The sequence below is a fragment of the Aythya marila genome (genome assembly GCF_965140915.1).
Source record: "Aythya marila genome assembly, chromosome: 4".
NCBI classification, from domain to species: Eukaryota; Metazoa; Chordata; class Aves; order Anseriformes; family Anatidae; genus Aythya; species Aythya marila.
Window position 1 is genome coordinate 64,800,630 of NC_139045.1, and position 18,940 is coordinate 64,819,569.

At 40.2% G+C, this 18,940-nt stretch overlaps 1 protein-coding gene across 1 annotated transcript in view; it reads right to left on the minus strand.

Annotated features, from left to right (window-relative positions):
• PPP2R2C (protein phosphatase 2 regulatory subunit Bgamma) overlaps window positions 1–8,901 on the minus strand; it is a gene marked incomplete at both ends in the record, with an annotated part of 129,711 nt that extends 120,810 nt beyond the window's left edge. The window contains 1 exon segment of the mRNA XM_082758679.1: window positions 8,832–8,901. Coding sequence (XP_082614805.1) covers window positions 8,832–8,901 — 70 coding nt within the window.
• Between the last annotated feature and the right edge of the window lie 10,039 nt (window positions 8,902–18,940).

Genomic DNA, 18,940 nt, shown 5'->3' on the forward strand with positions numbered 1-18,940 from the left:
AGTGCCCTACATATAAGCTTTTACTGTCCTATCTCCCAATGCTGAATCTTGTAAGCAATCATACTAATGCTTCTGGTTTCCCATGTCAAGCATAGCAGCTGGCAGGAATAGAGACATACCAGACAGTATGTACTAGCAGTCATCCACAGGACTTCTGAGTGTACATATATATGAGTGCACACCACATATACAAAATCATGCTTCATAATGCCGGGTATTCTTGGGTATTGGCTACCCAGAACTGTGGAGCAGATTTATACCTTATGAGGGTCCTACCCCAATCACACTTTCCTGAAGAGCAGTTAAATAGGATAAATAAACAACCAAATAAATCATATTTAACCATGTCTTTCCCAAGCAACAATGCGACAATCTAGAAAAAAGAAGTGTGTGTAATCAAGATCTGCAGGTCAAGCACTACACGCTATCCTTATCTCTAGCAATCATGTATTTGTCAGTTAACTATCAGAAATTACAAATGCCTAATGCTAAACTACAGGCCAAATTCCAAGTTTGTTTATTTGAAAAGAAAGGCCATTTGGCAGAGTAATGAAGTTGTATTTCATCAGAAATGGAAGATATCAAATGGAGCAGTGTCAAAGTTAACACGTAGCATGACAAGTCTTGTGTGCTACTTTAGCAGCCTGTTTTGCTCTGCTCTGGACACTCTGCTGGGCCTCTTTGTTGATTTTTTTTTCCTAATTATTTTTATTAGTTGAATTTTTCTTTTTGTTGCATCACAACAGAGAAATAAACATTAATATGTTTATTGTTATCAGAAACTATTTATGAATCTAGGACATAAATAGCCTGATTTACAGCTTTAAGTATGAGAACACTGGAAAGGCTTTATTGAAGACCTTGTGCCAACTTCTACTATAAATGGAAACCTTCCAAGGTTAATAGAACATGAGGTTTTACTGACAGGATAAACGTCTAGAATTAAATTATTAAAATTTGCAGACTGGCTCACTGTTTGAGAACTATTTTTACTCTGTTTGAAATAAACCTTTAACAACTTAGATTATGGATAAAGAATATGGATCTACTAAGAAAAAATAGGAGATGAACATTTTTTGCTTTTTTCTTTCTTCCTTTCTTTTTTTCTTTAAAGAAACCGAACTCTGATTATCTTCATTTTTTACTAGGAACTGGCCTGACAGACAGAAGATAGTGTGGCTGTCTTCACTGCAACCAATACAACGGCTTGCAGCATTAACCTCAGCCTTGTATAAATGGTCTTATTTTGCACAATCATCAACTACTTGCAATGCCTGGGCCACATAAACAACAAAACCACTACACACTGGAAGAATTAAGGTGACAATTAATTATGTTCTATTCAGACTTGAGCTGAACTAGAACTACAGGATAATAAAACAATTCTCAGTCCTTTTCTTACTTCTGTACTATGCTTTTAATTAAAACACACACAAATGCCACTGTATTACACATAGATGTTTCCATCATTATTTTACAAATAAGTAAGTGTGAAAGGCAAAGCACTGCTGTAGTTACTGATACAGATTGCAAATCCCATCATATTAAAAATTCACAAAAGCTACTGAACTATGTGACGTGCTGAAGGATTTATTAGAAATTGAGTCTCCTGATGTATATTTTTATTACTTGCATTTGCACAAGCCAAATACAGTCTGCTCTCATTTGCATTTAAGAAACAAAACTAAGAGGTCCAATAGCTCATCAACAGGAAAAATCCTGAGAAAATGAACTCTCTTACCTTATATAAGGCTGCTTTGCCAGGGTTTCATGTATTACTACTGGTAACAAATTGGGGAACTTTTGCCAGGGATCAATAACATAGGCCACGTTCATTGCTAAAGGCTTGTTCAGCCTGGGAACTACAGAAACGATTGATCATGAAAGTGCCTCAGTATGGCTAGAAGTACATTTAAATCCCTTTCTTGTTTAAAAACAAAAATCCCCGTACTAACTTCCCCTAATTCTCTGAGATAATTACCTACTCTACCATCCCAGCCAAAACAACTACACTGGGATCAGTCAGTTTTTTAGCCACTCAACCTTGTCTTCTCTTACCATATACTCCTCTGTACAAAGTCTCAGTAAGGAATACACCTTATAATCTGTACAAATAATAAAGAAATAAACTGTAATAATAAAGAAGTCTCAAAGATCCAAGTATCAACACAACGTAAGCAGTAATGATTGATTACCTTTTTATGGCTGTAATAAAAGATACTCAGTTCTTTTACTATTATAAAATATTCAGTGTTAGTGTACTGTGTTTCACATTTTAAACTGATGTAAGAATCACATCTATTATTCTCTAAACTCACTGTTTAAATATATGGTACAATGTTGAAATGTCTGTGGTCTGCGTAGAAAACAAAATATATAGCAAGGTAGTTTTCTTTCCATAACGATGCATATGCTAAATAAACTGCTCCTGCAGTGAATGATGACACTTACTCTACCTGCACGGTGTTGTTTAGTTTTACATTATTCAATGCTTTTGAATTGTCAGATTCAATTAGAAAGAAATCTGGCACAGATAGAGGAGAGAGGTCTTGCATAAATCAACACGTAATGCTGCATTTCATCTTTTACATACAGAGCACTGTTGACCTTCTGAACTTCAATTTCCAAGGTTTCTGTGTAGTTAAATATATTCTGTATAGTAGCTATATGGTTAAATACACTATAAACATTTCTATTTCAAAGATGTTCCTAGTCTATATTTCTTTTTATATCATAAGTGCTTATGAATAAACTGCATATAGCCTAAATTGTTGCAAACAAGCACCTTTTGTGCCATCAGGCACCTGTTGGCACCTGAGTCTGAGCAGCTGACAAACACCCTAAGCTGGTGCCCACGGCCTCTTCTGCACATCTGTGGTGGCTGCTGTGGAGATGGCTCAGCACGTAACCACTAGTCCAGATGCTTTTCTTTTGTTAATACAGCTCATTCACTTCCCCAGGACGTCTAACTTTACACAGCAACGACATATCGTTTTTATTTATTTATTGAGTGGGAGACCATCTATTGGCTATGTATGTGTGCAGAGAGCTAAAGTGGCCATCAATCCCCGAGGGTAACCCACCAAAACCAGCACATTAGAGATTTATGGCTTTGCAAGGGGAAGGATCTGCCACCCCGTTTAGTCACATCTGGTACCGTTTTACAAGGTACATGCGACACCAGTGAATAATTGTCATTTGGAGGCCTGACATTAAACGCAGCTCCAGAGCAAGTTAACTCCATGCCTTGTAAGCATGTCCTGCAGCACAGAGGCGTGAAGTGCTCTCCTGGGAGGCTCTAGCAGCGCCCTTCCTCCAAGAAACAGACTAAGAAACTCCAAACTCCCAGTCTAGAGTCGAAACTGTCCTAATCCTACCCCTGCAGATTTGGCAGATTAGGCAGCTAAATGCAGGTTGAAGGTGGCTTGCCTGAAAAAACTGCTGCCTCAACAATTTTGCTCATACTGGATGCAGCCTTAATGTCCCAGGCTTTGGACAGCACCGACTTGGGTTTCCTACACGCTGAAGCACGCATGCAGCTGCAGGCTGAAGCAGGTGAGCAAATGGTTCGGGCTTTGGCACAGGCCAATACACCAGCTGTGCTCTTGCCCTGCCTCCTTTGCTTTTCCCAGGTAAACTGTACAAATAAAGATTACAAAGTCAGTATATCATTTGGATGGAATACACTTTATTAACCCAAATCTTCAAGGCTACCCAAAACATTCACCTGAGTTGTGTTTCGAATAAAAGTAGAACCAAATCCTGCACAAAAAGACATAACTACAGTCTGTTTAACAAGGGGCAAGGTTATGCTTTAATAAGTTTACCTCTGTTCATATTGACTTGAGGAAAAAGATAAAAAAACATAACTGACTAGAAAAAGAATGAACAATTACTTCTAGGGTTGTTCTTAAACTTTCAAAATGAGTTTTGCAAAAAGATTATATATATATAATATACCTACATATATACCTATTATATATAGGTATATATGTAATATACGTATTATATATATACACACTGATTTTATATATATATAAATATTATATATATATATACACACACACTATATACACACACATCTATCAATATTTTACAACATAAATCTTGAATTGCTGGAGGTTAAGGCAGAAGGAGTTACCCCTTGCAGTTTTCTCCATAAGCCTGTTCCCAGCCATTCTCAGAAATAAGCGAACCAACTAGACCGATGGTGAGCCTGAGCCAGTAGAGCACCACCTGTTCTCTACATTCATCCAATATTCTCAGGTAGTCAGCTCTTATTCAAATTACATTTGAGATGCTTATGAAAGGCATGTTCATAAATAAATGTCTTCTAAGCATACAAGAATGGATAATTTCCCTTAACTTTGATTAATGAAGAACAGAGATACTAACTTCTCTAGTTAAGTGGAAAAAAAGACCCCTAAATCTGTTTTCATTATCCACAGAGGATTTTTCCTTCAAAATCATTACCAAAAAACTCTCTATAATAAACGTTTTACATGGTTATGATTCAATATGTTTTACACTGCACTGGTAATTCTCATTATTTTTCAAATATCACATTTGAGAGGGTTAATACACCATTAACACGATTAACTTTATAATAGAAGTTAAGCCATATGGAACCAATCTGCACCATTTGGCCTTATAAATGACTAGATACTGAAGGTCAGCTTCTGCCCCACTGCACCTGTGCACCTTCACCAGCTTTGCTAGAACTTGGAGGCATAGAACAAGGCAGGAGCCTGGCTCTCTCCAGAAACAGAGAGGACAAGCAACTTTTTATTTCTTCCCAAAAGGGACGATCCATGAAAAGGCAGGGGTGAATCGGTATGTTAGACATGTCTGCATACTACCTGCAGAGTGCCTTTGCCACCAGAGAAGCATTTCTCCAGATAAATTTGGGTTCATGGACATTAACCACGCTCATTAACACTGTTTCGTAAGGATGGTGAGTTTTGTTCATTATTTATCTGCCAATCATTATACCTGGTACAATGTACAATGACCATACCACACAACTGAAATCAGATCCTATATGGCTGATCCCAAGCTCTCGAGACAGCAAAGCATGTCAGTAATCTTGTTAATTTTAATGTTAATCTTAAGCAAAAGTAAAGCCAAGGTCAACCCTCAGACTGAAGGGTGCTCTCTGTCCCCAAAAGCACTCAATCACTTTCCCTCCTTTACGCCATCCCCCAACTCAGTGTCCACTATTTTCTCGCCACCTTCCCTAGCAGACTGCCTGCAAGCAAAGCTTGCATGTCTCCCATCCAGCCCACCTCCTTTGCCATGTTCCACTGCACCTCCCTGCTCTTCGCTGTTGCTCGGAAGGATTTCACTAACACCACACCTCCTGGGTAGCTGGGGTGCAAGAGGCAACACAGCTAAAGCAGAGCTCGGCAATGAATCACGAGCCTCAACAGACCTTGGAGGCCATCGAGCCCATCTTTTGCCCCTGGGGAGGATCGGCTAGCTCGATGTCACTTCTTACACACACACACGTAACCTGCTTTCAAAGACTGGCAGTGACAGAAACCCCACAAGCTCCCTACGCGATATATCCCAGTGTTACACTACCTTTACATCAAGTTTAATCTCTTCTCACAGGTCACATTTTGTAGGCCTCAGGTCTCTCCTCCCTCTCTATGTCTCACCAGTTCTTTTTTGTGTTCACCACACAAATAACTCCAATTAAAGCAGTTTCCTCAAAAAAACACTCTTGAAAGTGATCATTGAAAAAAGCTTCTGCATAGTGCTGCTGAAATCAAACTTCTTTCTGTTGTGTAACTGTAGCATACTTTTAAGACTTCCAATGACAAAATGATTCAGATCCTGCTTGGTGTAAGTCCATTTATTTTGTTGTCGATATGCCCACGTAACAGGAGAAACAGGTCCAGGTACTCACTGCTGTCAATGGCTGTAATACCTATTGCCAGAAATAGTGCAACATTCACACACCATCGATCACATTGAGAAACTTTTGAGATTGAGAAAACAATTCAAGTTGCCTTGCATACCAAAGAGGTGAAATTCTCCTCTGTTCCAGCAAGCAGTCTGGCAGGAACACGCTAGGGTTGCTATCAAGAACATCACAAATCAGACTTGGCTCACAGATGTCCTACACCCTGTGCATTCCTACACCTATGGCTTTTTTTCTTTTTATTTTTTTTAGATCAATGAAGTAAAAAGAAGAGAAGAAATGAAGCAATACTCTAGTTAACCCACATCTTCTTGATTGTTGTTGGCTTTACTCTCCTCAGGGAACAGCCAGGAAAGAAGTGCATGTAAAGGTCAGAAACACCTCCTTCTGCTAGTAAATTTAGTCTGCTGCATGGAGCAGCAGGGACAGAAGACAACCCTTACCAAGATCTTAAACTCTGAAAGCAGAAGAGAAAATTGTAATTATTCACAGACAACAACATATCAGTAACTTTTCTACTACACTTAATGAAATGTATTTCTTTGTTTTCAATGGTGGATTACAAAAGCTAAAGAAAAACAAAAGACAGGCTTGGGTTTGGTCCAAATAAAATTATTTTCTGATATAGCAAAATAATGCATTACTGCCTGCCATATGGCATTGCTGTGTTCCTACGTGTACATTGCTGTTATATACACAGTACTAACATAATGATAGGAAAAATGTAAGGGCTTTGAAAGGACTTCAGGCCTCTGTAGGTGAGAAGTGTTAAAGGCTGTTTCATGGAGACAAATCATTAAATTAAATTTAAAAAAAAAAAAAAGCAACAAAGCACATTTTAAGCAACAGTTTAACTTCCATATTCATTAAGCATTTTAAACAAAATGTATCAATGAGAAATTCAAATTTGTGATAGTCGTCTGAGCTGAATACCTGAAGTCACCCCCAGAAAATTTTCACAAATAAATCCATTCCTTCCTGATTTTCCTGGTGTTTGAAAAGGTGTGACAACCTCAGGTATAACAGACGTGAAGAATTTTATTATAGCTGGCCAGCTGAGCACTCCCAAGAAACATGGCACTAGTCAGAGCTGAAGAACTGACACTACTTTAATAACCTTTGCTATTGACAGTTTCCTATATATCGTGTACCTCAAAATCAACATATTTTGCAATAACTCCTGATCCCTGGGAAAATACAGGATGACATTGACATTCAAGGTATATTTTGACCCATTTCAGACAAGCCACTCTATGTGCAAGCATGGAAGAACATCCAGCCCTTCTGACCCAAACAAAAAGTGAGGACAGAAAGTGAGAAAATCTCACACTTCAGTCAGGAGTGTGCCCAAAAATACTGAAAATTGCCATCTACATCTTTAAAACACCCCCAGCATACAAAGGAGAAGACTGATTTGCAAAATCCACAAGGGATTCTTTTTCTCAGTTACAAAACTGACAGACTTGAAAGTCCAAATTTTCACATAGCCGCACATGCACATTAAATATACATCTGAACCTCAACACGTAGCAGGTACACTGCAGTAATTACACAGTGCATTTTGCAGAAGCAAAGGTGTAAATTTATAAATTTAATAAAGAGAAGACAAAGTTTCTTCAAATGTTCTCACAGATGACAAGATCTCAAAACACAAAGCATCATTCAGACAAAAAGCATCAACCAAAAATTGAAAACAAATAAAAAAAATTCACAGAACCAGAGTGCAAAGGATGTCCTGGAGGCAAGATTATCAAACAATTACACCAGACAGGGGTACACAGCTTTCTCTATTTTCCTTCTGAAAAATCTGCTTTTGTATTCCAAATGGCAAAATTATCCTGCTCTTCTCCACATTCTAAAAAAATGCAAATCCCCAATAACCAAGGGCACCAGCTGATCAGATTTCGGGCTGCAGCATGGGAGTATTGAGTGACTGAGCGTTGATCAAATGACGACACAATCTGGAGACTGAGCCTCAAGTAGTGCTGGGTGACCCCAATGTTAAGTATGCTCATATTATATAAGCCTACATTGAAGTACTGATTCTGCTGCTGGAAAGTGGTGTTAAAACTCAGCACACGCAAATCCATTTGCCAAGTCAAGCACCTACAAATACATTTCTCCTGTGCAATCGATCCATCTCAAAATGGCCTGCTCTTAAACCAACTTTTTGGCACGGAAAACAGGATCTGTACCCGACCCAACCATTTCGCTTGTCTCAAGGTAAAATCTCTCAGCATTTAATGTGTGTCACCTACTGGAAAAATCCTTTTTTATGTAATAAACCAGCAGCCATTGAATGACTTAAAATGAAGGTACATTTTCTTTTCTCTCATCCCTTGCACATGCACAGAGGATGGAAAGAAGGCAGCAGCATTTCAAAAGATTATGCATACACATCCCTTCTGAATTTATACAGTTCTCAAGGGAACAATCAACTCAGCAATGTCTGTGATGCTCAGGCTACAATTACCAAAATGAGATGCATAACCTTTATTACACCAACGAACAGTTAACTTTTCAGATTATTTCTTGTACTGCAGTGCTCTCAAATCTTTCATCTTTTTTAAGTAATCAGCTGCTTCCAGTCTTTCACACTGCAGCTCCTGTGCATTCAATGCCAGGTGCTGCACACCTCACTAGCACAAACTCAGCACAATGCAAGACCTTCCCTAGCCCATATAGTTTCATATATCACCATAGCATGACAGAATGCCTTTGGGATTGAGCAGATTCAAACACATCCTGTTGTTACATCACACAGAAAAACGCCTTGAAAGTCTGCTTTAAAAAAAAAAAAGAAAGAAAAAAAAAACAGGAGCAGCCTACATCTCCGAACATGACAGTGCATTCCTGGCAGAGAATATGCAATGCAAGAAGAGAATAATGACAGTATTTCTGTTACCTTCAGTCACATAGTTGTGGTCTCGAAGAAAGCTGTGGTTAATTTTTCGTGTGTCCGTGTCCTCGCCCATTTACAGCAGGATTACTCAGCATGCCTATCCGCAGTGGACTGATAGCATCAGCAGAGGTCGTCACAAGAGCACCATCCATGCTGCCACTGCCTAGCAGAGGCGGAGAACACACTGGGCTACTGAGCACAGCATAATGACAGCCAGTGATGCAGCACAGATTTGAGGGGTGAATAACGATCAAAAAAAATAAATAAACAATAAGGAAAAAAAAAAAAAGAAGTAACGGGAGGAAGACGGAGGGAGAAACGGCTCCAATGAATTAAGAATGCAGAAAGCCAGTAGGGAGCTTGCGTGAAGGGAATACAGGCACTTCTCCCGCAGTTAAAGAATAACCCAATTGTTTAGTCAGGTACTCCTTAAACAAGTGCCCACGCAGAGTCTCCTCCAAGCGCCTGCTGCTGGGGCTCCTGCCGGATGCTATGAAGTGGCAATCAGCGTACTGCAGCAAAAGCTGCCTGGAGAAGGTCTGTGCCTGCTGCTGCTGCTGCTGGTGCTGTCATATGCCTGTGCTGCATCAGAGCTCGCCCCTCCCCGTCCGCCTCTCGCTGCCCAACCGCGCAGGATCTGCATGTAGGAAAGTGAAAAATGAGACTGCAGGTAATTATTTTAGCTCTTCTGCTGCTAAGACGGGCACCGAAGAATTTAAGGGAGGGGATGCAGGGGGAAAAAAACTTGGAGCTGCTTAAATGGGTTTGCATCGACACGTATTGCACGCTGACGGGAGGCCCCGATCCTGTGCTAGTCGATACTGTCGTATGCAGCAAAAGCAACAGTCGGTCACTGTCAACCTGGGCAAATATTACTGAAATTGCCAAATACCTGTCCGTGAAAATGGAATGCTCAGAGACTGGGCAACCATTAGGAAGGGTAAGGTTAAATAACAATTCTTTACCTTTTAATTTTTGCCCGTTTTGTAGATAAAATACAAAATACAAGGTATGGATAAAGAAAAAAGAAAAAAGAAAAAAAAAGGCCAGAAAAGAATCTCAGTGGCTTCACTGTACTGGAAAGGAAAGCTGGACAAAGGGAATGTCTGCTGGTTTTGCCATTTTCCTAGACCTCCTATTTTCATTTGTTATATTAGCCAATCTTCTGGGAAAAGCCATGCTAAAATCTGTAAACTCAGGAATATGAAAAGAAGTAGAAGAGGAAAACTACACATTTGTATTATAAAATAAAGCTTGCTCTTCAGTGCTTGTGTTTAAATTAAGTGCAGTTGCTATGGCATATATTAAAACAAAATTATTTGAACTGTGAAGACAAGCAGGTTCCTTGGCCTTTCAGTTCCTGTTCAGGGAAGTAGGAACTGTTGGCTGCAGAAGGCATGCCATCTGAAAAGGTGTAAGTGCCACTGAAGGATAGAAATTTGAATAGAAGACAAATGGCTGCATACCAAAAGCACTATTACAGCAAGAAAAGGGAGTACATAGTCACAAAGCCAATTCAGAGGAGAGAAGGATGGTCCTGCAGTTTAGGCCCTGGACTTGAACGTAAAACATACAGCTCAGTTGTCAGCATTACTACAGCCTTTTTGTGTAATCTTGCACGGATGCTGCAGATTTGGGGGATTGGTCTTGTTTCTTTTTAAGGAAGCTAGCACATATGGTTCTTGAAAGTAAACTCAAGTGCCTTGCTATTACTACAAAAATGGTATGAGACTGGAAAAAGTAGAGAACTATGTAAAGTACCAGCTGTGATAACTGTCCAGGGATCAACATCTAATTTCAGAATAAAGAAATGTTGGGGGGGAAAGAAAAATAGCAATACAATGACATTCTTTCCTTTCTCACTGATGATGGAAAATAAAACAGAAACATCCTCAACTTAGAAAGTAAAGATTATTAAATCTTCACCTCTGAAAAGGTGGGAAAGTAAAAGATATTTGGTCCTTGCACCTGTGTAGACCACAATTATTTATTCGCAGCACCTCAAGGTGCCAGCACCAGAACCCCTATATCTGCCCTGGCAGTACCAGCCAGTGCTGTGCTGGAACCTGGAGCTCCTAGCACCTGCACTATCCTTTTCGGTCAGTTGCTGCCTCTGTCCACTCCTGTCCATGCACAAAATCCTTTCAACCTCAGGATGTCCTCTCTGCTTACACACCAGTACCATCAAGTTTTCAAGGCTATGCACAAAACCAATTCTCTTTTTCAGGTCAGAGGGAAAGCATGTGAGCAGCAATGCCAAACAAGCCAGGGCCTGCTACCTCATGATCAGGAACATTTTCTTTACGGACATGCATGGCCTGGTACATAGCTGAAGCCTCAGGTACAGGGAAGTGTTCCAAAACAGGGATCCAGTCCTTCCAGCAGCTTTGGGTGGACTATTCTGGATATATTCTGAATTTTGTACCTGGTTATTGGAGGCAAGTAGAGCATAAATACTGGCTGAAAATGCTACCTACAGTTCAGAAAGTAACCGTGAGAGCCTGTAAATATAATAAATGGGAAAATATTCCTAGAACTTGACAGAAATAAGAGGAAGCCTTGAAAATAGTGGTATTTGTTTTGTATAAAATGACCCTAATCTATCTGATAGAGCTGGCTTATTTTGTCCCTCCCTCACGCATTACCTTGTTGTTTTGGATTTGTTCTTGCAAAAGACAAAAGTTTTTATGAGCAATGCACAGTGCACATGAAATCCCATCTCCCTGAAGTCAGTGGCAAAGAGTACAAGGAGCAAGTTTACACCCAAACACACAACACCATGGTTAAGCCAGTTAGAATCAAGAAGACACTTCCCTTCAGCATCCGTGCAGAAGATATTCAAACTCTCTGGTTGTAGAAAAATAACCTAGATGCTTCTGTTAGAAACTTAAGCTCACTATGTGCTCGGTGAAGCTTCAGGGGGACGATTCAGGGCACAGAAGTCAGAAAATCTCTCTTTCTCCATTTTGTATAATGGATGCTTAAGACTCCCACTCAGACACCAAGTTAGACAGTATCAGAGTGCTGATTCCTCTGTGGAGATGGGAGATGGCACTGAAATGTTCTTTTAGCAGCTTCCTCTGATTGCTCTGACAGCTGCAACTGGAAGAAATGTCACCTTGCAGGGCATTTGATCCCAAAAGTTAACCAACATGTTTGACTAAAAATACATTGCATAATTTATATCTACAAACACAGAGAAAATGAATGTTCTCTTCTTTCCGTAAGAATAAATTTATATACAAAAATATTATTGAAAATAAATCAGTAATAAATTACTTGAATGAGGTACAAAGTCTGAAAAAAAATACACCGGTGGTTTGTTGGGAGAAAAGAAAAAAAAAAAAGAACTGCAAATCATTTTTGTAAATACATCTAAATTTCTGTGACCAAAGCTTTTGCAATTTCTACAGCTCCTGAGAGCCTCTCAACATCGGCTCAGCAATCACTGTCCCTTATGTGTCCTCAATCTGTTGAAGTTTATGATTTTTATCATCTATCATTTTAAGCCTGCCCCCCTGCCCTTAACTGTTAAGAGCAGTGTTTTCATTTTTTCCAGGAGCCAAGTGGACTTCTTTTTGTGAAGTCAATGTAAAAACTCTCACCCAGAGATAATTTTCTCCTCACCGTTTGAATTAGAGACGTTTAGAGACCACCTCCTTGAGCATCACATCAAGTTTACCTTGTTCCTCCCACTTTCACATTAAAAATCTCATAAAGAGGAATGGAATGAGGAGAAAGCCTTTAACAAAACCAACAGACAATATTCCCTGTGTGCATGCAAATGCTTTCCCTAAGATTATGAGCCAAATCCTTACTGTGTGGCAAATATCAGTTGTCCACCGACTTAAGTAGGTCAGTTCACATGAGAAAGATTAGCAGAATTCTGCTCTAAATTTGCAGCGCAATGCAAATCTGTGGGGCTACATTTGTGGATAACTAGCCATGCCATTTAAAAACACTACTTATAATCAATCCCAGTAACAATGTACATAATCTGATCCAGTCAAAATATACGAGGAGAGGATGAGGGGAAAAGAACCTTTGATCAAAAATATATTTGTCATTTGTTATTTCATAGTAGTTCAGTCCTCCTCATATACCAGCCCACTAATTGAGCTGAATACTGTATGAACAGAACAGAAATAAGGGAGCACCTTATCCTAAAGAATTTACAGGCAAACTACAAAATGGAAGAGCTACGTACGGATCAGTCAGAGACACACACGTAAACACTGAGTCAGTAATGAGGATGGAGGCCTGGTTTTGAGCTTTCTTTAAAAGAAGGTCATTAGAGGCTTTGTGGAGAGCAGCAATAAACAAAATCTGGCTTCAAGAGGCTGAAAAATAACTACATAACAAGAATAGAATGAGCTTAGGGGTAAAATGAGGAAGACAGGCTGGCAGGTCAAGAGCTTTTTCTATTTTATTCCCTCCCCAAAGATGGAAAAGACTAAGTGTATTAAGAAGTGTTCTAAAGAGTGCAAGATGTTCTGAGAAAGCGTCAGTAAAGAGTGAGAGATAAGGAGGAAAGTAAAAGACAAGAGCAGGCACAAGACAGATACCGACACAGACTGAAGGTGTCAGTAAAAAAACGGAATAGTTAAAAGAAGGAGAGCAAACAAAAACTGGGTCTGTGCCAAGAGGAGAAAAACCTGTGGACTGGGAGATAAATGAGGAAGAAACCTGTCAACCTCACTTCGCCAAGAGTTTTGGAGAGAAGGACTGGAGAAAGGTGAAGATGAAGAAAGAAAAAAGGCAGGATCCACAAATTGAAGCAGGAGGCAGACAGTACCTTAAGAAAGAAATCAAAAATAGCAAAAACGTAAATAGGATTGAGAAGTAAGGTTGGATAACAATGTAATTTAGCTGGATGATGAAGGAATTGAAGCAGAAGAGAACAAACCTTGCCTGGACAACCATTGAGCACGTTTGCTCATTGTAGTTGCATCAGGAAGCTCTGCAGCATGAGAGTGGGAAGAATTAGGTGTTTGAAGACACCTGGTCCTACGTGATCCTGTCTATAAATACCTGGTGAACGTATGGGCTTCCTGTTTTGGTCCTGCAGAACATTTTTGTTCTTCTCTTATACACGTTCACACAAAGAGCTTCCATTTAGCTTTGTTAGAACCTAGTATCGGAGCACAACCTTTAATAATTTAAACTCTCAATATCTGAAATAGAGCAGAGCAGTCAGTGCTTCTTTTCCATTTTACTACCTCTCAACACATCACAGTCTGAACTAGAACAATTAATCTTGAACAGCAATTGAAAGAAAAAAGAAAAAGTGGTTGAATACTTTAGTACTTTCTTTGTCTAACAAAACATCATATACAGATCATTCTGTAGTTCATTTCCTAAAACACGATGACTTTAAATCAAATGGAACTGAATTTTGAATTGGCATTGAACTTCAAACTAATGGTTTTTGAAGAACAAGAGATTCAAAGTACTGTGAGGTTAAAAATCCTTAGAAGTTACAGATTGTAACAAAAGCAGGCTATCTTCTTACATTAATGTTTGTGTAGTCACCTGAGTCTTTTGACATAATTTGCTTCTAACCATATCCTAACATCTGCAAATTGTATGAATCAGTACCAACTTTCTTTTCTTGTCTGGAAATGGAACAGGATAACATACACGATCAGTCAGCTACAGAAAAATACAATAAAATACTTAGCTAACCCTTTAAGTTTATATTTCATTGCAATTGAATTTGTTCACCAACAGAGGATGTTTATGAGCCAGATGCTCTCTTCCCTGTATGCATATCTAGTTTATGTACCGAGATATAAAAAGCTCAGCTACTGACCTCTCCAATTAGGCCATTGGCATATTAGCTTGGCTTTTTATTTATTTATTTTTAATGCCCAGGAAAATAAGATTATATAGTACAGTCATAGTCCTGTTCAGAAATACTGGAGCTCATTGTCTCCCACTCATCTGAAGGAGAAAACAAGGAATTATCCTGTGATAGAAAGCTCCTCCCCTGGTCTTCCTCCAGCCTTGCTCAGCACAGCAGAGGAGGGACTCAGAGCTCTCAGCCAGGGAAAAGCATTTTGTGGGATAGCAAATACACTCAGTCTGGGTTTGAGTAGTTTTACTTCTCACTGTTTGAGAATAATAACTTTAAAATGGTGTTTTTCTCTGCTGTCTAATTCTCCTTTAGTACTTCCATCCAGAATGGACATTCACTCTGGATCATACCCTTCCCTACGTGAGACAAGACCTATCCTGCAAGTAGCAGTGGGAATACCCAGGCTCACTTTGAACAAGTTAGACCTTAGAAACCCTCTAGCCCTGACAGCACAGACCTCTGCACGAGCTGTACACCTTAGATGGAAGTTACCCCAAGGTGATTAAAGTAGCAATGGTACAAACATTTTTCCACCTTCCCTCATTTCAAAGACGTTTGAGTACATCTCATTACACAATGCCCAATCAGCAAAGAAATTAATCTAATTGCTTTGGTAGAGCGATGAGTGTACCATAAATGATCCTGATAAGAGTTTGCATTAAAAATAAAAATCTGTACGCCCATATATTTCCGAATAGCCCTCTTTATATTTCTTGTCTAACAAAGACAAATATAAGACACAGAACTATTATATGATTTCAATCTTAATTCTTTGACAGCTTAAACAAAAACAAATAGTTACTGCCAAAAGTTAACATATAAAAAGTAATAAAAGAAAAATTGTATCAATCATAACCCTCAAGTAAAAAGTAAATCATCGTCTTACGCTAGCAGCTCTGTAGTAACTGTTCAGAATCTTTAAATTTATAGCCTTTCATTTACATTTCAGTATACGCTCTTTGGTTACTGTATGTTGAATTGAATATTTAATATTGAAAATGATGAAGTAGCCCAACAATTTTGGAAAACCTAACAGCTACTGTCACAACTGGAAACTACCCTATTATTCACAAAGGGGCAGCTTCTTTAACATGCTACCTTTTGCCGTGTTAAACCTGAAAATAACACCACCCCAGAAGAAATCATTTATTTTTAGCCAATATACTCTAGACACAGAATAAAACTGATGCCTCCCAGCAGCTGGCAATTTTAGAAAGCAAGCAATTAAAAATTACCACCAAGCAATTTAAATAACAGAGCCAGACTTCCCTGAACATCCTTCACGCTGCCTGTTCCTGTGAAGGTGGTGTCAGGATCACCATTTTAAGGCATGCAGAGAGGCAGAGCACAGGGTGATCCCAATCCAGCCCACGCAGATGGTTTCCACACAGCAGTCAGCAGTTTTGCTCTTCTCTTTTGCAGGGGGCGGTGGTGATGGCAGAACTAACCAGCACTTGCCTGATTTAACGATCTTTTCCACAGCCGAGAGAATGCAGCCAGGCTATTTGTGTGTAGTGGTTCCTGCAAGGAGTGCCCTTGAGGCTGAGCCAGGATGGGTGCCCTTCACTGTGACATCTCTGTGCCCCCAGGATGCGGTCCCCTGTGACACCAGCTTCCCTCTAGGGCCTATGTCTCAGGTCAGTGGGGAAGGGGTAGGTTCTCCCATCCTGTCCCAACAGCCACACACACCACATCCCTCTCCAAGCTCCGTAATGTCACATTAATCCAGTCTGGCAACCCTGCACTGGGCACTGCATGCAGGGGTTTCCCTCAGTGAAAGGAAGAAAATGGAAAACTGAACAGTTTCTTGTCTACTGGCTTAAGGCTGCTGTTGCTGCAAGCCAACAGTGGAAGAGCAGGAGCTACCAAGCAAAAATCACAGTAATGTCTGGCAAGGGGGAAATGTGCCCAGAATCCCAAATCTGGTGAGCTCGCAGCCATGGACAGCACCAAAATACTGTATTAGAGACAACAGCCATATCTCTGCACCAGTCTTCTGTGGTTTAAAATCACATCTAAGCCAAATCCTGCAGTTTATCAGCAGAGGAGTGCCAGGAACAGGTCAACAAGGGCACAGAGAAATTACCGTCAACACTACTGGAGTGAGCTGTGCATACTCTAGGGGCAAAGTTTTCATTTGGCAGATTTCAGAATACCATAACAGTCTCCAGCAGGGTCTAGGTTTCACTGGAGAGATGAAAAGCAAAGATGCAAAATTACAGAGGAAGGGAAAGTAGAACGAACTGGCAATATGCCAAACAGAGAAGCTGGACATTCTCCCAAAACTTACTAATTTGGAGATGAAGCCTATTAAGTGACCACAGCAGGAACAGGAAGAGTGGTCCAAGGGAAAGAGCACAGAACTGGGAATCAGAGACCAAGATTTTCAACAGTGGTTACTGTGCCCCCAACTGCATCTCAAATGGAAACACAAATATATACATACATATAAATAAATATATCTTCCATAAGAGAAGCAATATATTGGGGTTGATATGAAGCATATTATACATTTTGAAATTTGAGTTTGATTTTATAAATACCTTATACCAACATTCATTAATTTATGTACTTAGAGCATCACTTGCCTGCTGCCTCATGAGGCAGCATGCACCCTGCTGCATTGCCCGGTGTGTATTGGACACTTCCTTTCTAAAGTGATGTCTGTGACAGCATCTTCTCTCCAAATTACCCTACAACAGCAATTCACTGCCATGTTCTGCTGTTGTGAAGGGGAGAAAAATTGCTGAGATGTATGCTTCTGCATGCAATCCTACGTATTTGTGATATATGCATTTTATTCAAGCTACCATTGTTTTTTTCATGCTTTTATCCACACAGAAAGCAGGAAATCTGACCACACCACTTAAAACTGATTAACCTGCAAAGCAGGAGTAAGTCCTAAGAAAGACAGGTCCTGCTGGAAGGGGCTAGAAATCATGAAGGGAAGAAGTTTCAGCAACTGCTCATGATCACAAGGACAGATGACAGGCAGCGCAGCACAGCGTTGGAGGTTGCTGACGGGTGCTGTCACAGTGGTGGAGCCTCAGGAGCTGAAGTGCACATGCCTCCACAGTGCTTCACACAGCACACGGCCAGAAGGGCTCCAAGGGGAGACCTTCCACTCCACAGCCAGCCAGGCCAGCAATTACAAAACCAACTTCATACTCTAAGATCTACATACAGAATAACTTCAAAACTGCCAGGCTCTGGACTAGGGCGTGAAAAGAGGCAAACGGAGAACCTGTAAATATGCACATGGTGTGAATATATATGAAATTGCCACTCAGAGGCTGAAGAGATGGTCCTGAAAAACACAGAACAGAAAGTGGCGTGAAAAAGGATTTTACAGCAGAAGAACCAGTACTGACAGAACTAAGACACTGTGTGCATATTTGTGTGAGAAAAAAATGGGAGGAGAGGGAGGAGGTGTGGTGAGAGCAGGATGCAAACCCACACTGCTGGTCACGTTCGTGCTTCCTGACTGGCAATGGATTCCCAAAACATTGGGAAAGAAAAGCGGTCTCTAAAAGAGCTTCCCAAAGCAGCACTCTGAAAGGATTCAGAGTTCAGAGGAGGGCTATGAACATGATTAGGGGACTGGAGCACCTGTTGTACGAGGACAGGCAGAGAGAGCTGGGCCTGTTTAGCCTGGAAAAGAGAAGACTGAGGGGAGACCTCATCAATGTGTATAAACATCTGAGGAGAGGGTGCTGAGAAGGTGGAGCTGGTCTCTTTTCAGTTGTGCCCAGCGACAGGACAAGAGGCAACGAGCACAAACTGAAGCACAGGAGGTTCAGTCTCAATATGGCGGGACATCACTGTGAGGGTGACAGAGCACTGGGATGGGTTGCCCAGAGAGGTTGTGGGGTCTCCTTCTCTGGAGATATTCAAACCCCACCTGGATGCCATCCTGTGCAACGTGCTCTGGGTGATCCCGCTCAGCAGGGGGGTTAAACCAGATGATCTTCAGAGGTCCTTTCCAACCTCAGCTATCCTATGATTCAGCTGGTAAAATACAGAAATCCTGGACAGATGGAGCTTGAACAATTTCAACAGCAAAAATTAAGAGACATTAAAATAGACATAACGAGACAAACTTTTTACACAAGATCAGGAGAGGAAACAGAGGAAATTCTTTTAAATATTATGACCTGTCATAAAATACCAGAAGTTGCCTGAGAGTTTGTAAAAATATCAAAACTATTTTAGAGACTTAAGCAAATAATTAAGAATCAAATCAACATATTGTGTT